Genomic DNA, 23,797 nt, shown 5'->3' on the forward strand with positions numbered 1-23,797 from the left:
ATGTAGCAACAACAACAACAACATTAACAACAGCAACAACAAATGTCATATTAATTGCGGGCTATCATTTTCCACCAAATTAGCTGGTTCAACAGAAAAAGATATTTTTACCTCTCCGCCATTACCTCTTGGTTTCCCCCTCATCCTTCGACACGCACACACACACACACACACACGTAACTAATATGCATAAAAGGCATGCAATGGCAACAAAAACTATAATTTAAATTAATTTGCAAAACAACAAGGACAGCAACAGCAACAACAACAACAACAACAATTGCAACAGCAACAAATTTGCAGCACCTGCAATGCTGCTGCTTCTGCCGTTGTTGTTGCTGTAGTTGTTGCAGTTGTTGTCATTCCACTTTTGTCAACGAGCTCAAATTCAATGAAATTTCACACTTTGTCGTTAAAAGCGCGCCGCTTGCCAAAGTGAGAGCAGGTTGAAGTGGGAGTAGGAGGTGGAATAGGTGTAGTGGTAGGGCAGAGGGGCAAGGGTGGGACATGGAACGTAAGGCCGTTAACTGGCAGGCATAAGGATGCAAATATGCAAATGGATTTTGCCAAGCGAACACAGGGGTATATAGTGTTGGGGCGGTTAAAAGATGGGCGGGGGGAAGGGGATGGGGCGACAGACGAATGTTTGACAGGCAAGCGTGACTGTTTCTGCTGGGCACAGAACCCCAAGGAGGAGAAGGAGGATGGGAGTAGTAAGTTGGTTATGGGAAGGGGAGACCGAAGGGTGTGAGGAATGGGCAGCAGCATCTTCATTTTAGACTAAGCATTGAAGATGCAACTGCCGCTGCTGCTCCCGCTGATGATGATGACGATGATGTTGTTGCCGCCGCTGCTGCTGTTGTTGTTGTTGATGTTGCTGCTGTCACACAAGGCAACAGACACGCCAGCAACACTTTGCCAAAAGCTGCAATTCTAGACGACAGCCAGCAGATAGAGAGAGAGAGAGAGAGAGAGAACAAACGCTGCGGATGGAGGGGAGTCAGGTACATGGTTATGAGACAGCGGATGTGGACGTTGTGAATGCAATGCCTCGTTTGGCATTTTCATTAACAGAGTCGCGGCAATGTGGCAGAAGAAAGACGGCGACAACCAGCAACAAAAATGCAAATGCACACAGGCCTGGCAAAGACACGCGCTGCAGTCAGTAACAACAGCAACAAAATGAACACCCATATTAGGAACAGCAGCAGCAACATTACATATATCCACATCAGCAACATCTTCTACTGCAGCAGCAAAAGCAACTGCAACAAGCTGAGGTTCAGCGTCAGATGCACTTCCAATTTATCAGCTCTAGTCTGTAGTCAGTTCCTCCTTCCATTCCTCCTCCTCAGATCTCCTTTCGACCCATTTGCCTGCCATAAGAGGCAACTTCAAAGCGCAGAGATGTTTGTTGCTGTTACTGATATTATTATGGTTGTTGTTGTTGCTGTTGTATGTTCTCCATTTATTGCCACTTTAGAAGGCGGCAACTGCACATTAGTTGCATATCTGTTGAAATTCACGGCAATTAGTTGGCAATGCAATATTGTTGGTGTTGCTGTTGTTGTTGTTGGTGCTGAAGTTGCTGATGTTGCTCCTGTTGTTGCAGTTGTTTCGCCTAGTCGGCAAATGCTAAAAGACATTATGAAAATCAGTTATCAATTATAGAGTTAATTATAGTCTGCCAATATACGAAAGGAATTTATCCTATGAATAAAAGTTTTTCTTTTATAAATTACACAAGTTCAAATGATAATTTTAATGTTTAAGTCTGTGAATTTGTTATGATCCCATAAAAAAGACGAACTAAAGGTTTGAAAAAAACAGATCTATACATACATTATTACATTCATTATCCAAGAGGACCCCATAAGACGTCAAATTCCTTAAGATTAAGTTCCCTTGCCATTTGCAGCCTTCATTCTTTATAAGTAGATCATCTCATCACCTCTCACTTACTTAACAAAGATTAAATGCAAATGCTAAGACTAGAATGATAACTAAAACCGTTAATCGGCATGTCAAATACTAATTTATAACTAACTACTAACTACTTACTGATTAATCTCAATCTAAGTAAAAAAGTTAAAATATAAACGAAAGATTGTTAATGTTTAATTTGACTATAATAAACTTTTTAATTAAGAAACTTCTTTACTTATACCTTATTAAATATAAGTACATATGCAAAATAAACCTAATTATATTACTTCTTAAAAGTTAAGTGCGTAAATATATTTCAAATGTATTTACAAATTTCTCTGTCAAACTTATTTTTTTCTAAATTATACATAAGTAATTCCTGCGGATTTTGTCACAAACTTTTGCACAAAAACAAAAAAAAAAAAGAAGAAATATTTTTGGTTTTTGTAAGACCCGAATAACAACAAAAATAATGCGAAACAAAGTAATATTTGTACTTTTATTTTCACTTAGATTTTATTTACTCGCCGGCTTAGCATTATTGTTTTAAAATCCTTCGAAATCCTTTGTTTTACTGCTTATTGTCAGTTCAACTTTCGTTGCGTTTCGGTTTTTTCTTTGGTGGGGTGAGGCAAGTTTTAAGCCGCTCCCCTAGCCAAGGCGGAAAAGTTGTCTGCCTCCAAAGAAAACTTTGTTACTTAAGTGTGGAAGAAGGAGGCACTTCCCCCTTCCACATCAACCACATCTTCATAGCCATCATCAAACGGCAGCGTATCCAATTTGCAGTTCATCATCTCTCCTTTGGGCCATGTCATACAGAGAGACAAAACTCTACACAGATTTGACAGTGCGCTTAATTGAGCTTCCGAAAAACAGTTTTGACATTTGCGGCCACGCAACGCATTTAATTTATTTTAATTGAAACAGGCCCCTTCGCAACGGATTAGCTCAACTAATCTGCTTGCTGGACAGACTTAAGGATGATGTCGAGACGGGAGTGTCGACATTGGGTTGGATGGATAAATGGACGATTGGCTGGATGGAAAGTTCAAAGTTGAGGGAATCTGTGAAACTTTTGCATCAAAAGTTGCTTATTAGGTCAACTTGGGCTGACAGCTTTGTATCCACAGGAATCAAAGTCAAATCAAATATGAAAAACCTGTTTGAGTTCTTGAAAGGCAACGAATTCCATATACTCTTAGCTTTGAGCCTCCTTGCTGAAAAAGATCTTCCACTAGAATCGTTTATCTTTTATTTATTTCACACTTTACTCGGTCATTTACATTTACTTTGAAATTGCTCAACTGTTGGTCATTAGCTAAATGCCCCATATTTGGAAAAGGGTATACAGATGCCAAACTATTTTTACGGTCTTCTCATGCTGCTGCTTTCAAACAAAGTATTCAATTTTTACGATGATGCATTAAATTAAAAAGTTGCCAAAAGTTCTCCTTTTCAAAAAGTTGCCAGAAAAAGTTGTTTAGGGCTACGTGAAACAGTTTGGCAAATTATAATTGCCATAAGCTAAACCAAATTTCATCTAGAAACTGGTTTTCGCCATATTTTCAAATAAATTTAGAACTAAATTTTATATTAATTTGAACAGTCAGAATGAAATCTCTTTACTTACACCAAATAGAATTAATATTAAAATGTCTTATTAATCCACATAAAACTATCTGACCATCCTAACAATACTTTCTCTTTAGGGTATGACCTAGGTCTACTACAATTGAGCAATTTTCGTATGACTTTCATTGCCAACTTTTTGTTGGCTTTTAACGACTTTGCATTGGTTTTCATTGAGACGACGACGACCACGCCTCAGTGTTTTTGTGTCCCACATACTTGGACGCCCTCAGATTATTGGATAGATTCAATTTTTATGACTTCACATCCTCTTCATGAGATTGCTAATTGTTGCGCCTTAGATTTTTTATGGTACTTGGAAAGCCATTAATACGCATTTTATGTACTTAATTAGTTTTCCTCCCTTCCCTCCCTCCGTCCACTCAAACGATGGAAAATGCTTTTGAAAAAGAAACTATCAATTTATTTAAGCACTGCCATCTGATGATAGAAAGGAAACATGTTCCTCATAGAACTTAATAATCATCTGTGGTATCTGAACATTAACCAGACTTGTTGGAACGAACTCAGCATGGACCGAATCCTTGAATTTGACCAACACCTTCAAATTGCTATCGTTATTCACGTCCGCCACGGTAAGTATCTTCTCCACCTCTCGTCCGTTTAGCATATTGGTCTTGCTTGGTTTTTTGGTCATCCTGAAATTGGTAAAAGATTATAGTTGTCATTGGCAGGAAACGTGTTGCAGCATGAGGAGCAGCGGGGCAGAGATTGGAGACCCCAAACAAAACAATGAAAATTAGCTTTCGTTTGGCAAAAGGCATGCTCGAGGGGGAAAGCAAAAAAACAAGACCCAGTTAATGACCACAAAAGCTGCTAATGTGGACACCCGCATGGACAAAGGAATTGGGATCTGAACTGATCTCGGCCCAGCAGGGTTGCGGGGGCTTTGTGTGTTGGTCGACTAATTTGCGGCACAAAAGCGCGGAATTTGTTCCAGCCATGCAAGAGACATTCGGTCAATCAGTCAGTCAGCCTTTGTCCATTCCATGCTGTGTGTGTGGGTGTGTGTGTGTGTGTGTGGAACTAATCAAAGTTTTCTATCCAATCCTTGCTAGCCTTCGCTCTGCTCGGGATGTAAAAATCAATTGGCAGAAAATTGCTCTCTGTCCCAGAGAGGAGATGAAAATGAAAGCTAATAGAGCGAATCTAATAAGCGGCGGGTGGAAGCAAAAATGGAGCACTTGACTTGCCAGCATTGTCAATCCACTCCCTCGCTGCTCTACAAAAGTTAAGTGGGCGTGGCAATGTACTTACCTTACTTATAAAACGTAGATATGTACATATATGCAATTTATGGCAATAAAAGTTTCTCCCTTTTTTTCCTTTTTCTCTTTTTCTGTCTCTGACTGTCAGTGTTGGTTAACTTGAAAATCAATTGTTATCGATAAATTGCAAATTAATTGTGATCCATTTTTCAAAGTTCCACCTGAGACCCAGTCGAACCACAGACAAGGAAAAAAGAACGTTTTAATTAATTGCATTGTGTGTGTAGTTAACTGGCCTAGTAAATATTTCAATAGCTTTAATTAACCAAAAAATGTTGCAATTAATTGACTTTGCCTGCTCAATTTAATTAATTTTTTTGTTGGCTCGTTTTATTTGGTTTTCGTTTTTTTTTCTTTCTGTTTTTTGAACGTTTAGCCTGTTTACTGCCCGAGGAGCTGAATTAGGTCATTTCATTTGAGGGTATTAATCAAATTGTGCGAAAAATAACCGTAGGGCCATTTATTTCGGGAAAAGAGTTAATAATTGCTGTAATTTATATTGTTTTATTTGCCCTTCGGGCGATTTAGATATTGCATGACCAATTAGCATATATGCAAATTTTATTTGATTTCTTTATGCATAACAAATAGAAATGTTAAAAATAATAATAAAACTTAATTAAAATGAACATATATATTAAATTTGGTTATTCACGCAGGTGATGAGAATATTTAAATCACTTTAATCACGCCGATTGCTAAATCACATGGTTGGGAACCAGTTTTCAATTGGGAAGGAAAGTTTTTTGTCCATCCCTTGAAATGTCGGGTGGCGGTGTCAAATTCTATTTGCTGTGTCTGTGACAAAGTTGCCACACTTCGAAAAGCCCGCATCCTTCAAAAGGTATGGCAGCATTATTATTGGTGATAAACGTCAAAACTCCAAAGATATACATTTTTTTGAAAAGTATCTTGCAAAATCCTTTTACAGATACAAATTTTGGTTTACTTGGTAAAAACTCTTCAGAAAACTGTCTGAATCAGATTCCAGGCGAATTTGTACACTTTCTTCTTTATTATAGATCATGTATTATCATTGAACTGTCCTTGTAGGAAACGGGTTGGCATTTGGATCCCTCCAAAATTGTTTCCCAGATACATATGTATGTATGTATGTAGTTGGCTGGAGTTGTTTGTAATACTCACATGTAGTGGACTTTCCAAAATAATTACCAAAAATATAAACCTTTTCTAAAAATTGATTCTATTTTCAAGTGAATCGCAGTTATCAAAGTCCCTTAAGTAGTTATTACAGATTGCATTTCAAAACTGTGTCTAAAATGACCAGGTGATGTCATTTTAAAAAAGTTAGATAAATCGATTCAGAAAATTTATCTCTTTGTTTTGATGTCAATTTATTTGTCTTGCTGTAGCAGGATTAAGACCGACAGTTTAGTATAAGTTTTTTATAAACATCATAAATATTGGTAAAAAGGTCTGTGACTTAACTTTATGCAAAACTTTATAAATCACTGAGCAAACTTTAGGAATATTTCTATCTAGACTATCTCGACCGAATTGCAGATCAACAAATAACTCTGTCTATTCTGATCAATAAGAAACCCGTGCTCGGCTGTCTTGAGCTGATTGCCTAATCCGTAAAGAAACCACCCACTTAATGTGATTTAAAAGCAAACCGCCAATTTTTCCAGCATATATTTTATTCCATTCGTCTGGTGCATAATTTTGAGGAGCTTTTTGTTTTTGCCTTGTCGCGTCCGAGCGCTTAAGAGAAAAAGTGTCAACCTGCAAAATGGAATACCTTTTAATAATGCAAGTTTGCACATTTTTAATTGTGCTCGTCGACAGGTGGAAGAACAACGCGCTGAGGGCGCTCGCTGTTTTACCTTGAGCGAGATGCTGGCTGCTCACTTGACCCACAAAGCACAAGATGGGCGTGGCGGAGACGGAGGCAAAGGCGGCAAAAACCGCTGTGGCGTCTACTTTTCGAGCGTTTGCCCTGTTTAAGGACGAGAGATGCAAGGACATTACAAAACTAAATGTAAACAGCTTAATTAAAATATAAAACTCCGCACGGCACACGCATGTGGCACTCACCTGGTGGAACACCTGCAGCAGCAATGGTGGGCGGATGGAGGGGGTAAACTTAATGCTCTTTATTTGCTTAAATGCATGGAAAGTGTTTTTCATTTAATTTTTCATCATTTTGCACTTGTCGGCTCCACCGCTGCAGTTCTTCTTAATTAAAATGCCAGTAGTAAATTTTTATCCCAAGAGAGAGAGAAAGAGAGTTCATTAAATAAACTAAAAAAAAGGAAAACAAAATTTATTTATACAATTGAAATACATTTTTTTTTCCTGTGTGTGTGTGTGTGTGTGGCAAATGAATTGAAATGTTTGCCAAGGAAATTTGAAATTATTTGCGTCTGCTGCCAGCTGACTTTCCACTCCCTTACCCCCCACCCTTTCTTCGTCACCCACTCAGCTTGGTATGTCTTGGTATTCTTTCCATTCAAGAAGAAACTTTTCTTTTAAATATTTTTCATACTTAGCCAAAAGTTTTATGCATACGCAATAAGATGTGTGAATTGTTGGTGGAGGAGTTTTTGGGTAGTATTTTTCCATATTTTGAAAGGTCCTTCACATATGTGAGTTCACACACATACACACACACACACACACACATACATATGATTCCTACTTCATTGCATTTGGAGAAGTTTCCAGTCCCTTACTTTTCTTTTGCGGTGTATAATTAAAAAGTTTCTGTTTTTTATTTTAGAGTAAAACTTTCTTCCTTTTGTTTTTTTGTTTTTGTTTAGAATATTTCTGTCACCATGATTATTTGAAAAGTTTACCGATCTCATGGTATTTTTGTTTGTGCCGCAAACTTTTTGAGCCACCCTCGCTGCAATGGCGCTTGCATGCTAAGGGAAATTTGCATGCCAAATTGTTTACTTCTCGCATTCAAAAATTACTTTATCAATTGGAAATTGCATTTGCATGTTTGTTTAAGAAAATTATTTTTTGAAAAATTCTTTTGAAAGAAAGGCAAATGGAAAAGTCAGGCCAAAATTTACATAGATTGAACAATGGCAGAAAGATTAACATTATAAACTGAATTGCACTTAAGCGAAAAATTGCTTTTGTGAGTATGAACTCTGGAAATTTTCAGATATTAATTGAGCCTTTTGATCCTTAGGGAGTATATAAAACACGAATTTGGAGTTAACACACAATTATTTTTACCCTTGTTAATCACAATTCGTATGCATAGAATCCTTGACAGAATCTGGATATACGTTTTGCATATTTTAAGGGGCTACTTTTATCAATTTCACTTTACCAATTAGTATATTAACCTCGACAAAATGGTTAAACAAACTTAAAGAATTAGCTTACTAAATCACGGCAGGAAAGACAGACACATTTGAGGCAATTTTCACCCCCAAAATCTAGGGAAATGTTATGTCTATCAGTTTTAGATGACTTCCTTTAGGGCAAATGTAGCTTCTATTGGCTAAGAAATTTTCATGGCGGAAAGAAATATGGAAAATTGGACATAGACATTAGAACCTCAAAGAGAACCTCAAGAATTTAAGTTACTAAAACTTTGTTGACTTGTCCTTGTATTACTTAAAATGTGCATGGATATTCATTAGGGTCACTAATTAGATAGAGAAGCAAATGTTTACTTAACCTAAAAGCACTTAATTAACCTACTTATATTAAATGAACAGCTAAATGGAGTTTCTATAGTATACATTATTTCGAGCGATTCTATTAAAATTTATACAGATTAATGTTAAGTCATGGGAACTTTAGAAGCCGATGACATATTGTATGACTTATGCAGGTCATGAAGCTTGTTACCTTTCAACGCAAAGTGTTTTGCCTGCTGAAGCGACTGTCACCCACGCATTTCTGCCTCCTCCTCCTCCGCTTTCACATCCACCTCCCGTCAGTCTGTCTGTCTGTCCAAATGGCGCCATGAAAGCCAGCGAATGTGTATTTAATTGTGTCTGGCAACGATGTCGGCTATGTGAAGAAAGAGAAAGGCGTGCAGAGACAACAAGAACAAGGACCACCACCACCAACTCCTCCTCCCAACACTACCACAGAGATGCAGAGCATCAAATGCACTTTGCCCGAATCGGCAACGGCAAAGGCAAAACGTTAACTGACACGACACACGACTGGGAGGACGACGCAGTCACAACTTGGCAATGCCACGGTATGGAAGAGTCTGCGGTGTGGCCACCACACCTGCAATTTGAGTCGCGACCGCAGCAGGCGCACACCAGAACAGAGCAGAACTGTGGCCAAAAGGGGAGTGCGGGAGGTCGCTTGATTGTGGGTCCAAATGAAGTCATAAAGTCTGATTTCGCCAGCTCATGCTCATTATCACGTAGCATGATGTCATGTAATCGTGATACTGATGACAATGATGATGTTAACCAAGTGGAAATTGCATCCTCTTTTTTGCCTCAAAACTTTGGCTCCGTCTCTGGCCTCGAAATTGCCATCTTTCCAATAGCTGCTAAACTGTTTTTTTTCTTCTCGACCAAAACTGACACTTTCATGAAACAATTTAAAAAGTCATTGTCATTGGCAGGCGAATCCCTTACTTACCCTCGCAAGGTCCTGTCAATGGCGCCATTTGTTTTGTTGCCCATTTTGTGGGAATGAGTTTGGATGGTTTTCTCGCATTGGTCAGTCAGTCTGTGGTGGAAAAAAATAAAATTGTCATTGCTGAAAATGACCAAATGTCCCTATTTTGAGGAAAACTTACAGCAGGCGAAAATCTCAAACTGGCGAAAATGAAGTATGTGCAAAGCGACACCAAATTGAGAAAATTCCCCATACACTTTTCATTCTGGGGTCCACACACATCGTGTATCAAGATAACTAAGCCACTGAATTAGATGAAATTTATTCATTAGTAAGTTCACTTAGTTCACTTTATTGCCCCCAAAAGTATGCTGCAGACTGTCAAAAAGCTTACATAGCTGGATAGTTAATTAAGCAAATCAAGGACTTGGAATAGTTTATGGGATGATCTGGAATACATTATCATTACAGAGAGATACCAAAAAATCAGTTTCTTTGAAAGTTTTAAGATTTGTTGCTCCCAAAATTATGCTACAATTTGAAGTATTTTTGTCACTTCCTGGAATATTCCGTTGACTGACTTTCTTGCATTGAGACCTTCTTCCTGAAACTTTGCAATATTTTTATGTTCAGATTGTCTTTATTTAGTGTTGACCATTTTAAAGTCCTGTAAGCGTATTAGCATTACGACCATTTGGAGACATTATTTTGCACTTAAGTTTTCCCTTTTTTGCAACTCGCAAGTTTCCACTTGGTGTCGGTTCAAGTCTTTGCCGTTTGTTTTCGTTTTTTGGATGGGTCAACGTGACATTGCAATTTGAAAAACAATTTCAAGTTGCGTTTGCCTCAAGAAGTACTTCACCGACTAACTTTATAGAAACTTATTGTTGGATCAATTGCATTTTGGCAATATTTGTTGAAAATATGTGGAGAATGCTATAAGGACAACAACCCCTCAAAGTTAATGTGACTTAAATTCATTATGACTTCTTACAAAGGGAATGGAGGAGTAAAAGGCATAGCGAGACAAAGAGGGATTATATTCCCAGCTGGGTAATTTCTGGCTATAAAGCCACAGGATTTTATTGAGCGGAAAATTAAAAGCATAAAATTGCATGCTTTAAATTTAAATGCAGCAGCAGCATGGCCACAAAGTGTCGGTGCTATCGCACAAAGTCCAAAAGATTGTTACAAGAATCGAGCAGGAGTGAAAGGCAACAAAAGCGGGTTGCGAGGGGGGCGTAATGCTGAGATGGATGTATGGGCTCCACCCTCGAATTGCAAAACTTACAAGTGCTTTCGTCTTTTCTCCTTCTGCAATCTCTGCCCTGGACTCACGCGCATACTAAATTCTACTTATTGACAGGCTGCAATGGAACGTGTTCCGATAAGCGTCGAGCAATCGTTGAAGGGTCCTACCCCAAACCCCATTTTTCCCCATTATTCCCTCCCTTCTTGGTTTCGTTCTGGCCCATTGCGGCACTTGAGAAAATATGTTCCAGCTGAGATATGGGCGATTGCTGAAATTAGTTGAAACATGAGTCGTTCGACCCAACTCCTAGCTTAGTCATGTTAATTAGCTGCCAGGCAACTAACTTTTGCCCAATAAACTAAACTCACTTTTAAATCATTTGAATTTAATTAAACGTGATTAAAGCAAAGCCTTATGTTTATTTAAATATATTTTTGCCATCTCACCATTTCTCAGTACGTCCATCATTATTGCACGTACATCTTTCTTTATTTCCTGCATTAGAAATTCATGAATTGCGTCAAGAGGAAAGAAAGAAAAATAAGAAACAAAAAAAAATACAATTTGAAGCTCACGGGGAAAGTAAAAGAGACCCATAATAGAATTTCAACATTTTGAACAAGTATATTTCTCAATGTATACTATTATCATTGGTAGCTAGCTCAGAATGAACCTTAGCTGGAATCTCATATTCCGGATGACATTTAACAATATCGAATTGTAGAACTTTATAAGAAGACACCAGCCATTGACCACCAGAGCGATTCTTATCCATCGAGTAATCACGTCTAAAACGAACAAAGATCTCTGAAAATATCATAGGAGCTTCTTCTTTATAGTTAATGTGATTTGCATAGATGTCGATTAAGGATTCGATTTCGCATTGCTGTTGCGAGGACCGAAAATCATCGGTGCGACGCAAAGCCACAAAGATGACGTCAATGAAAGCGAATTTGTGATCGTAGTGACGTAGTAATTGCACTTTCAATGGAATGCAACGGCGAATGTGACATTGGTCGAAACGCATCAATTGGATACGCCAATCGTGGAAGATATCATGATTGATCTGCTTAAAACCCATGGGTGTGGTGCAACGTTCAATGCGAGTTTTACTATGATGACGTATCATATCGGTAAGCACCACTGCAGCTTGCTTGGAGTTCTCCATGAACTTGGACTCGACGAAACTCAAGTCCCAAAGAAACTTTAACTTCCAGAAATTCCATTTGGTACTTAATAGTTTCCATGGTCCATATAGATATATGAGCGCTGGCAATGATAGTTCCTCCGGCTTATCCTCACATTGTTGTATATCCAATTTAATATCGAATGTACTCCATTTGGGGCCATCCAAGCTATCTTTCTGTACTGATGGAGGATCGCCATAGAAACGTCTGGACATGAGAGACGTAGATAGCGTAGGGCATGATCGATATTTGCAGCCAATAACTACGCGTAAGAGTTCGACTGAACCACCTGGACTAGTGGTCAATCCTCGCTGCAATAGAAATTTATGGCCAAGTGCCAATTTGCTACAGCCAAGTCTCAGCTGCGCTTTTATCGGCATATTACCATAATTTTGAATTTTGTTTAGAAAATAATTTAAACCAGTCCAGGCAGAAAAAAATATTGAAGATAAAAATGAGAAACACTCCAAATTTACTTAGAAATGTAGTCTCAAAGGTAACTTTCTATATACATACAATGATATTAAGATACAAATTAAATGTAATTCTCAACTAGTTCAAGTGTTGAATATGAGTTATTGACTTTGCACTTTTGTGGTCTGCTGTAGATAGATATTATCAATTAGTACCTTTAGGAAGATAATACAAAGACGATGGCCTCTTACTTAAAAAATACGACTCACTCACTTTTCTATATCTATGACTGTGCTTTCAGTTTGATTTGTTTATAATTTCCAACTGGTTTAAGCAAGAAAAGGTTTGCCCGTTTATAATTTTAATCAAGTCTAGTGATAAGGATGCCTTCAATCATTAATCATGTCAAGAACTATCTTGTATTTGACAAAACATACTAAGGACATTTTGGGATCCGCATTGTGATCGAATTTTCCAATTCTTCTTTTTGTAATTTCGTTTGCGCACATATTAACCGCTCTTTAATATATTGCCTCTCTGTTAATTACCATCAAATGTTAACATTCAGTTGCCTTCACTTGATAAATGTTTCACTTACTAAGCACACACTGTACCATGGCATTGTCTTTTGCATTGTGTTTGCAATTTGTCAGTGCAATTATGCCCAGACTATTGCCATTGGCCTATTGCCACTATGGCCATTGTTGTTTTGTGTGTTTGCATTTCATAAACTTGTCAAATCTAATTTCACATATTGACTACAACAATGAGCTCTAATTGCGCAAACATAAAGGAAATCGATTTACCTGCCTTCCATCTCTCAGTCAGTGAGTGTTTGTCTGTGCACAGTTGTTTGTTGCCGGAACAATCCCGCAGGAGTATTGTAGACTTTGATTTAACATCTATCCAAATTCAAGAGAGTTTTGTGCGCAATTATCGGCAACGCATTAGCAAATGCAAAACCTTTGTAAGTCTAAACAGCAAAAGTAAGTTCTGCCCAAACTGCATTCAAAGTTCATGTTATCCAACTTACCTACATCCGTTTCCCCCACTTGATTTTCTTGTATTTACTTAAGGATGCGTGTGTTCGGATGTGTGTGTGTGTGTGTCTTATCGCAAACAAAACGATGTCAAATAGGAGGCAGAAGCAGACACGCCCTCCTCTTAGCCTTGTGTACGAAAATTTATTTTATTTGGGTTAATTGTTTGACAATGTGACCTTAAATGTTGCTGCATTCAAGATAAGTCCACTTGTACTACAAATTGTCAATTTTAATTATTCCTCAAGTATGTTGAAGACGAGTAAATTTAATTTTTAGCTCAGGGACAAGTTTATAAATTTTTAATATATTGAAATTAATTGAAATTAAATACACTTCTGGAATCAGGAATATATGACTATCTATCTAAAGTACATACTAAAAATTGATTCTGCATAAAAGCTTCTGAACAAGTATGGAATAATGAATCAAGGATAGGTTAAGGACTTAACAAACACAGAAAGGGACTCAAAAAAAGTCAGCAACGATTTAAGAGATCGATGGTATGAAAAGGTGTCTAGGCCATATAGTTACATGACAGCGATTTCACCACCCAAAATTGAAGTTAACCTTAGTGAAAGAAGGTAGTTGTAGACGACCTTTTACGATTTCTAGGTTGTTGGTCTTTATGAAGTTTATTGAAAAAGATAATATTGGAATATAGCCCATTAAACCACTCACTGTTTAAGAATTTAGCAAATCAACACTAAAATAAACTTAAGTCTTGTAGAGCACAGTAATAAAGACTTAATATACCTTTTCATGCTCATCAAAAATCTATAAAATTGTGAGAAAAATAGACATGTCTTATTTTGTTGAATTTTTGAATGCTAGTCTAAATCCTTTTTAGATAGATGCCTTTAAAAAAAAAGAAAACACAAACAAAATAACAAGAAACTCTTTAACTATTTACTGGACCATAAATGTTTACTATCATGTACTGAATGTTGCTGTTGTTGCTGTTGCTTACTGACAATTTATCAATGTACAAAAAGGCAACAACAATAAAAATATGTACAATATTCGCATAAACCAAAAATGGATGTATGTATATAGTATATATCCCGAAAACTAAACAGAGAGAGAGCGAAGGAGTAGCTACTAAAATGAAAATATTTATTCCAAAGCACTTTGGCACACAAATCCTCATGTAATCCCAGCCAGAGCGACGGGAGCTATGGGGAGCAATGGGGTCCAGAATGGGCCACCATCATAGAGCAACAAAAGTATCGCAATAAAATATGTTAAGTAAATACGGAAAACGACAACGAAAGAAGAATCACAGAGAATGTAAGAGAATGGTAAAGGGATGGAGGGAGGGAGGGAGGTAAAACTAAACAATAAGCCAAAAAGCACGCTTGATTAAGTTTAACTTCCGGTTTGTTATAAATTGAAGCATTTATGTGGGATTTGTTTTTCGGGAGGGGAAGGCTGGCAAAGAGCTCTGGCCTCCAAAATATTCCAACTTAACACACACACTCACATGCAGTTACACATAAATACATATGTGAGTGTGTGTGTGTTTTCAGATATTGGTATGTCTATTTCCGGCGGAAGTGGTGAATAAAACATGAAACGAAATAAAATGACAAGGCTCAAGCGCTGTTTCGGGATTCTGGCTCAAGGTAGAAGATGGCCAAAAACTTTTAGTGGACGAAAATTGAGCAACTTTATGGACGAATTCTTCTTTTTGTATCTCCTTTCCTGTCTCAATACTATACTCAAGTAATTTTTGTTTTTATTTGTTTTTCAAGTAAATGGCTAAATTATTCCATTGCAAATGTAACTAAAAATGTGCAAAAGTCGCTGGGAAAAGAAAGTCTTTTTGCTTGGGCCTGAGTTCGGGCAACCGCATTTCACTCTACGAATATGTAAAAAGGACATTTAATATCCGTAAATAAAATATTCAATTTCCCTGCCATGACAATGTTAGGAAATGGGCCAACCATCCAAGAGAAATGCCATCATCTAACCACCTGATGGTAGAAGAAAATGGCAATATCGATTTCTATATTTGTTACCTCCTCCCTCTTTGGTTGCCTTTTCAAGTCAAGCTACTCGCAGTTAGATTGAATGATTTGGTTTTGCATTTAGTTAACGACTGAAATAACAATTTGGGTCAAAATCTTAATTAAATTGCTTTGATAGAAATGTTACCAAAACTTCTCTAATTATTGAATTTCTCCTCCAACTAACTGCATATTACTCTAATCTTTATTGCCCAAGATGGCACAAACGATGATGATGATGATCATGATGGTTATACAGTCAAGAAGCCTGAAGAAACCCATTTACATTTAATTTGGCAAAGTGCATTTAAATCCTGCATTGGAATCGTCCTTTGCCTACATTAATGTTATGCCTAATGCCCAAAGGTTGACCGCAAATTATTTTACAATTTGGTAAAGGAATAAATAGAAGGAAGACAAAATTAATTGTTGGGTCCCCTCCTCCACCCCTTATCAATGGGGGTTTAGCAAGTTTATTGACGATGTGAAGGTGAATAAATATATTGACCACCAAAGCCAAAGCGTGAACAACGGGGCATCTCACAGCAGGGCATCTCATAGCAGGGATATGCTGGACAGCGGGTGGTGGCATAGGTACAGGTACAGTGAGGACAGCTGCGACAGGGATGCGCACGAACTGTACCCACATAACAGCAGCGAGGCTCCCTTACACATCTGGGCACTATATCTTTTGAGGGATATTTACTTTTGGCGGGCTTTTTCGCTACTCTTCGCTTGCGAGGCTTTGGACTAGGCTGGGGCTCTGGTTCAGGTTCAATCTCAGGTTCGGGTTTATCAGGTGGATATCTTGTCACCCTATGCTCAGATGTTGATTCAGAGATTATATTCTTTTTTGTAACCAAATCTCCTGGTTGTTTCGATTTAGTTTCTTTGGTATAATGCCTGCGTATATATAAAGCTGAGGCAGCCTCTGCATCCTCATCATTGGGCACTGCATTCTCATCATCATCTTTATCATTGTCTGAATAATGGCTTACTATCTGAGATGCACTGCGATAGTCATTTTTATTAGTTTCCTGCTGTTCATTATCTTCCGTTGGCACATTATCATCGGAATATTCTTTTAAGGAGACCCTATGACTACTTTCGTTAGCCTTTGATTGTTCATCTTTGGGTATGACCTGAGATGAAACAGCTGCAAAGGAAACGTCACTTCTTTTGAAAATCTTTGGTTTCTGGAGAGGCCTTGCCCTTGGTCAGTAGCTGGGGGCTGGACTCTCTCCATATTAATCTTACTTACCACTGCCTGCACGGGAAATCTCAATGTCTTGCACTTCTCTGGCCATTTCATAGTTGCGAAGAGCATTTAAATTGACTTCGCTTTGTAAAACGTCATCATCTGGATCTCTTTTGTTTTTACTGGAAGAATCACGTGCAGAAGTCCGTTTCATAGTGACTGCCGAAGCGGTCGTATTTCGTGGACTTGCCAAAGATGATTTACGTCGCGTTGAAGAATTTCGGGCATCTTCTGTGTGACTTGCACGAGATGATCTGGGACGTGTTTTCTCGGTTTCTGTTGGACTTGCTAGCGATGATGTGCGAGGCATTGAATTTTTTTGGCCATCTTCTGTTAAAGATGCACTTCGTCTATGCTTCTGGCTTTTTTCCATTTGTTCCTCATTTGATGTACGTATTTTTTCCTGGTCTTCCTCGTCGTCCTCCATTGCTATTTCCATTTCTGTTTCAGTAATATGTCTATGTTTCCTTACGGATGCCGCTCTAAATTGTGGGGGCACACTTTCATCATCTTCATTCTCAAGTTTACCAAACTTCCTGCGTTTCGCAAAAGGTTCATTTTCTTCAGGATGCAAATTGGTTGGCAAGAGAACCTCTTCTTCAATAGACGTTTCCGATTTATCTTGCAGCATGTCTTCATGTAAGGATACTAGTTTAGACAAAGATTTAACCTGTGATTCGTTTTTCAGTATGGTTTTTGATGATCTTGGCAATTGAGCATTCAGTAATTCCATTTCCTCAGGTGATTTTTTTTTCAACCACTTTCTGATACTCTGTGACGGGTTCACCACCATCTTCGGGAACTTTCGTATTTGCTGTCCGATGAACCACCTCGAATTCCCTTTTACCCGTTCGATGCCTTATCTCTCTGGTCTCGACCTCAAACTCCTTGATATTTATTTCACGTAATTTAGGTTCTTCAGGCCATTGCATAGACTTATCACTCATGGACATATTCGGATCAAAAGAAATATCAGTCTGAGCAAATTCCATTATCATTTCTGGCTTTGGTTCTTCGTCTGTCGATGTTGTTGGGCAGGGAATATTTTCCACCACGCAGCAAACCTTGCGGCAACTATACATCTTATTTACATCTGGCTGTGGGCAAGTGGGTGGTCCAATATTGTAGACACATGGATGACATGGCTGCACTGTCGCCGGCAAAGGAATGCAGGAACATGGCTCCGACACAGCGATTGCGTTCCATTGACCCATAGCCTGTCCCTGATTTGTGACCGGACATGGCTCTGCTATGGGAACAGCCTGCCATTGACCTTGTCCTTGGCCAGGTAGACAATGATTTACGCAACTTACTAGTGGTTGAGCTTGTTTACACTCATTGTTCTTACGGGAACTTTTTCGATCGCGCGTGTACTCCATTTTAACGCCACAAACAAACTAAGAAAGGATGTTAATCAAGCCAACATATTACAATTTTTTTTTTTTTCGGTTTTTTCAGGAAAGCGACCCAACAAATATTTTAAATAAAATGAAATTATCTTTGACTTGTTGACCCTAAATCAAATGTTTTCTAATTTCTTGTCACTCAGATTTCAGATTTGTAGATAGTAGGTAGAAGTAAATTCTGTAAAATTGTAATTATTCGTTTTGTTGTATATATTATTCTAAATTTTTGTTGTATTTGGTAAAAGAAGATGACAAATAATGAGCGGCAGAATAAATTAAATGAATTCGGACGTAAACTAAATATGGCCAATTGGTATATTGGTATATCGGCATATCAGGAGAAAAACATATTCGAGTTATCTGGCAGCTTGCGTGATGATTACGAACAGGGTAGCAGTTTCCGTGTACTGAAGTGCCTACATGCATTTGGACTTACACCTTTGTTGAGCAATAAGAAAATTTTAAAATTGGTCCAAATGAGTCGTGGCAATGATTTGGCCTTTCTCTTTTTCCTGCTCGAAGGCGTGTACAAAACTCCGCGTAAAGATGGTGAGTTTAGTACCAATGAGATGTTATTGATGATAGCCATAGCCAAGTTGGATCTATTGCCCACTTTGAGGGAATTGGATCGCATATTGCCACCACCACAGTATGGAAAGTTTGAGGTTCAGCATAAGGAAAGACAAACGGAAGTTGAGCTGAAAGAGCTTTCGTTGCGTTTGAAGAATATGAAGAATTATCAACCGATCGCGGAAAAAAAATTTACAAAAAAAGAAGACCGACGTTCTGCCATATTTTGAGCGTCTAGTGCGTCCTAAAAGGATTTTTTCAAAGCTGACAAGTCGTCCACAGGATTTGGTTGTTGCTTTTCCCTTTTGGAAACATAAGGAACGTCCAGATTATGGTAGACAAACCGAAGCACCATGGTTTACACAATACCAATTGAGTCCCATAAGTCGTATGATTCAAAACCTTGTTAGTGAGGTGGTCGATAAATTTATGGATGTCGACGAATTGATGGGTAAAGTAGTCAAAGAGGGTCCTGGCGTGATTGAATTCAAGGAGAGCGTCGATGGCGCTCCAAGTTCATGTCTCTATCATAAAAGCATTAAGGATAATACACAACTTCTGAAGGATGAACTCACTGTAAAGGCTCGAGATCGCTGTTTGGAAATGTATAACATCAATATGTCCCGAGAGCGCGACGCAAAGAGACGTAAGGCAAGAATTATAGCGCAACTTGAGCACGATATCAAGGAATGTATGGAAAGAAACGCGGCTAGCTTAAAAACGGATTTACAACAAGTTCATACTCTCTCCCAACGTGATTGTGTGATAAAAGCGACACTTGTTCCCATACCCCGACCGTCGATAAACCAACAGAGAGAAGGTAGAGCTCTAGTTGGTTCGTGCACAAACTTGGCCCACACAGTGGTAACACAAAAGAATGAAAAAGGCCGACAAGTTGTTGACACCTTCTTCGATAACATTGATTTCGAAGATCTGCATCCTGAATTATCATGTCACGTAATGCCGCCATTGAGTAAGACTATCGTCGAAAAACCAGCGAAGGACAAAGGTAAAGGCAAAGGCAAAGGTAAAGGTAAAGGCAAAGGTAAAGGCAAAAGCAAGGGCAAGAGCAAAAGAAAAAAGGGCGGTGAAAATTGTGATCACCTTTGTGATAATAAAACCACAAGTCTAGCTAGACGTCTCTGTCCGCAATCTGTTAGCATAGTAGATCAACCCTGCGGAGGACAGAATTGTCGTGCCATTCTCATAGCTGGCGGCAAAATAAAACCCAATGATCCCGCCACGAAACCAAATTGTAATGTTATTCTTGTGAAAAATCAAACAAGGAAAAGTTTCTTTCGCGCCGCCAGTAGCCAGGGACCGTATAAATTTAAATACCATCGCATTTTTCAAACTGCTCCGAAACCCTACGATCTAAGAAAACATATAGCCCAAACATTTGTCAAGGCTCTGGGTCGACCACCCTTAAAAGACAAGGGCAATTATTTGCTGCAGCAGCAGAGTTCAACTCGATTCAAAGTACCCGAGGTTTCCAGTGAAGATACGGATTGTTTGGATACGCCAAGTGATTCGAGTGTAACAACTAATGCCTCCAGCGAGCACAGCGGAGAGAGTCATATCGATTATAAGGCCAATGTCGTCGATGCCGTTGTCAAGTGTGTGAAACAAATTTGGCAGCACCAGGAAGCCGTTAAGCGCTTAGAAATGGAGAAAGCCAAAAGAAACACGGATCCATCTCTGCTCAAATACGACATTACCCACTTTGATCCGGATGATGACAATCTAATGGATCGTTTGCTATTCGATGGCATGAAAGAGTTGCAAAAGGATCAACGGTATGTCTTGGCCACTTTGCCAGACTCGCACAAGTTACCAGCCTTAAGGGAGTGGATCAAGCGACGTTTTGGTAAATCGTATACTCAAAAAGAATTAACTGAACAGCTCGAAGAATCCCAGCGTGTGTTTGAAGTAGTCCAAACAATGCAAAGTAGTCCACCTAAGCCGGACTTAATGGGTCTTGACAAGCTATCCGCTAAAAAGTCAACTTTTGCCAATTTCAAAGAAATTCAGGCTCTGGTAAGTATAAAACTTGTGATGGAATCTTTACTCACGCACATCTCTATCGATAATCATTGCGATAACTCCTTGCGATAATTCCTTGCAGGGTGTGAAAGTGAAGCAGGCATATTCCGAGAAACTCAACCAAATTTATATGGAGCAAATGAATGCCTGTTGGTATGCCATGGGTAATTACAGGAATACTGGTGGACCGCCGCGTAAAATCTTTTACGCCTACATGTCCTCGAATCCCCGAGATATCATCCGCCAGTATGTCTGGAACGGCGAATTCCGGAACTATAAGCAAATGCGTGACATGCAAACAAAAAATGTTGAATCCTAATCCACATCGAGATGCCATGAAAAATATAGAAATCTGTTGCTCGTTTTTCTCTTTGTAAATTTATTGGTTTTTTTTATTTGTTGTTTATTTTTCAATTCTGATATTTGATGCAAGTTCGCCGTCTGCCTGTTATGTTCCTGCTTGCCATAAAGCTCTCAATGGAACGCTTCGTGCGGGTCTTCATAGTACGCACATCAATTTCTATCTCCTTATTCGAGGATTTGGTATCCTCCATTTGACGGATTATATGTATGATCTTTAGAAGGTGCTCGCCATCCAATTGCTGAATCTTGGCATGCAAATCCAAGTCCTCTTCAGGGGTAAAAGGGACTTCATCGCCATCAAAGGAGTGAATTGGCTTTTTGTCCTCTGTATCTTCGGGCAATTCCACTGGAGAACTTACATCCGAAACGTCGTCGCCTTCATCATCGTCATCTTCGTCATCATCATTATCGTTGTCGTCTGCGTCGTCGTCCTGGTCTTCATCATCATCAACATCATCGTCGACATCACCATCATCGTCTTCGATGTCGACATCATCATCGTCTTCGATGTCGACCGGATTTGAATCCACCTTCTCCTCTTCCTTGTCAGCAATTTCCAAAAGTTGAGTAGAATCGTTCAACAGTTCGGTAAACATTTTCTCAAAAATTAACTGCAACTCTTTGGCCATTTGATAGCACACGTGACCTGAATTTGTATAAAGATATGCATTAAAAAATATTAATCTCACATCTTTAGCAAATTCCGTGGCATCTTCATAATCATCCGCATCCAAACGTTCTTTTATAGTGCCTAAGTCCATGGGTTCCTTTACAATCTCATGATAGTCATCTAAGCCCAAAGCCTCAGAATCAACCGGTTCATAGAAAATCCAAGCCAACTTCTTGTACGTTGGGGACATGAGATTTTTCAAGAGGGCCTTGCAGGCATTTAATTCTGCCACAGATTTTGATACCTCACCCTTCAATCCCTTTGACATCACACTTAATACTAAATCAAAAATTTATTATGCTTGACATGTAAAACCATTTCTCACTTCCAGCCTACTATTATTAGTTTCCAATTACTAATTGGCTAATAGGCATTCGACTTGACAAATTCCGATGAAAATTGTCTTGAATTGTCAATTTCACAACCTTCTCTTAGGCTTCATCGGGAAACTCTTTCTCGCAAGATTTTAGATCCCATGTTTGCTTATTTCCTATGTAGATCATGCAATCATTTTGGTGACACTTTCTTTTATAAGAAATGTTGTATTTTCAAAATAAAGGTAATCAAGGGAAGAAAAACAATTGACGAGTCTACTAAGTCAATAGAACAAGAGTACAAAATCGATTGTAGACAAACTGACCATAAAAACCATAAAACAAAAACAACAAGAATATTATATTAAATAAAAACATTTACTCATGTACAATATATTCTCTGCATAGAACATTTGATTTTCTGTTGACATGTGGGAAATTTTAAGTTTACTCGAACCAGGCCAAAAACAAAAAGAAAAAAAAAACCAAAAAGCCAAAATAAAATGGAGAAAAATTGGGAAAAACAGAGCACAAAAAGCAACAGCCCCTCGAGAGGTGCTCAAGAAAAAGTAACGCAACAAAAATATGCAAATGAAATATTTGTGTAACCGAAAAAGAAGGAAATAAAAAAAAATATATATATACATATACAGACATATTTATGCAAAACCACAAGGATGGATAACTTGTTGTTGGGTTAGCAGCCGAGGCGCACTGAAAGGACTTTAGTTATTCCTTCTGTTTCACTTCGAGTCCCAACCCACCAGCTGACGTCAGCGGTTGACCAACAAATTTTTGGGTAAACGCTTCGAGGTTTAAATATTTTGACATTTCAGAGTTGTCTTATTTCATATATAGTATAGGCAAAATATCTTTTGCTTTTTAGGCAAGGACATCGAATAGTTCAATACTCTCTAAAAGGTTGAAATATGTAGAAAGCAGTTTAAAATTGCTTTACTAATAGATTATGTCGTCGAATAAATTGTCTAACCAATTGTCTTTCGTTAACCAATATACCCTTTTGCGCCTTGGGGCTTACAGGGTATACAGAAAAAGGACTGTTTACATTATGAACCAAATTGAAATTATCTCATTCAATCTTTGTGATGAAAGTTTTTAGTTCCTTTCCCCTCTTTAGTTTTGGTTTACAAAAACACTCTGTCCAAACATATGTGTATGTGTATATCCATTCAATTTAGCCCCTCGGGTTGTGGCTAAACAAATTCACACTATTAATTTACCCCCCGATCCTACTACGCATTATTAATTATGATAATTTTTTGCTTTTGCATAATTATTTTTAATTACGTTTGATTGATTAGATAAGCTTCAATCGATATTAGTTAATTGAATTAAAGTATTTGTTATTTGTATTTGTTAGGGGGGATAAAATTACATTTTATGGTAATCTATGCAGCGTCAACCAAGCATCGTTGTTTGGCAAATAGACGGGCTTCCATATCGTACACGAGGTGGAGACAGTTGCCCATATCCAAAATGCTCTCCCAGGTGTTTTTCTGAACTGGATAGGTCTGCCACTTGACCAACACACGAAAAGTGTTTTTGGTAAGACGACGGCCCAGAATGCGTTTCACAGGGAGCACTGTTTAAAGGCGGAGAAAAGATTTTACTACCCTTTATTGCATGTTCTCGGCATTGATATCCCATGTCATGGGGATTCTTACCCTTGTTGGCGCTTGAGCACATTGCAGTCGGCGAAGTAGATTCGCCCTTATCCTTCGAGTTGTTATTTGCTTTCATCTTTTGTTCAAAATAAAAAAGCAACCAGAAATAAAATTCGAACAGCCAAAGCAAAATTAAATCAACTAAAAGTGTTTTCAGAGCTGATACTTTT

General features: G+C 38.3%; 4 protein-coding genes and 1 long non-coding RNA gene across 5 annotated transcripts; 1 reads left to right on the forward strand and 4 right to left on the reverse strand.

The window, feature by feature from the left end:
- Positions 1 to 11,267: 11,267 nt before the first annotated feature.
- On the reverse strand, positions 11,268 to 12,337 carry LOC137577350 (uncharacterized). The gene has a single exon (XM_068290791.1). It carries the CDS (start codon positions 12,233 to 12,235, stop codon positions 11,300 to 11,302), a length of 936 nt encoding a protein of 311 aa, XP_068146892.1. The 5' UTR covers positions 12,236 to 12,337; the 3' UTR covers positions 11,268 to 11,299.
- Positions 12,338 to 15,744: 3,407 nt separating this feature from the next.
- LOC137577495 (enolase-phosphatase E1-like) lies at positions 15,745 to 18,047 on the reverse strand. The gene is made up of 2 exons (XM_068290981.1): positions 16,580 to 18,047; positions 15,745 to 16,474 (listed from the first exon to the last, which is right to left on the reverse strand). Exons 1-2 carry the CDS (start codon positions 17,367 to 17,369, stop codon positions 15,792 to 15,794), a joined length of 1,473 nt encoding a protein of 490 aa, XP_068147082.1. The 5' UTR covers positions 17,370 to 18,047; the 3' UTR covers positions 15,745 to 15,791.
- Positions 18,048 to 18,099: 52 nt separating this feature from the next.
- On the forward strand, positions 18,100 to 20,973 carry LOC137577496 (uncharacterized). Its single transcript, XM_068290982.1, is given in 3 exon segments — positions 18,100 to 18,753; positions 18,755 to 20,589; positions 20,678 to 20,973. Coding segments are annotated over 3 exon segments (2,595 nt in total). The 5' UTR covers positions 18,100 to 18,230; the 3' UTR covers positions 20,915 to 20,973.
- Position 20,974: 1 nt separating this feature from the next.
- tbrd-3 (testis-specifically expressed bromodomain containing protein-3) lies at positions 20,975 to 21,896 on the reverse strand. The gene has a single exon (XM_068291451.1). It carries the CDS (start codon positions 21,894 to 21,896, stop codon positions 21,006 to 21,008), a length of 891 nt encoding a protein of 296 aa, XP_068147552.1. The 3' UTR covers positions 20,975 to 21,005.
- Positions 21,897 to 23,285: 1,389 nt separating this feature from the next.
- Positions 23,286 to 23,797, reverse strand: LOC137577969 (uncharacterized). Its single transcript, XR_011032517.1, has 2 exons — positions 23,628 to 23,797; positions 23,286 to 23,545 (listed from the first exon to the last, which is right to left on the reverse strand). It is a non-coding gene; the product is annotated as an uncharacterized lncRNA (long non-coding RNA).

The sequence above is a fragment of the Drosophila tropicalis genome, unplaced genomic scaffold (genome assembly GCF_018151085.1).
Source record: "Drosophila tropicalis isolate 14030-0801.00 unplaced genomic scaffold, ASM1815108v1 contig_593, whole genome shotgun sequence".
Lineage (NCBI taxonomy): Eukaryota > Metazoa > Arthropoda > Insecta > Diptera > Drosophilidae > Drosophila > Drosophila tropicalis.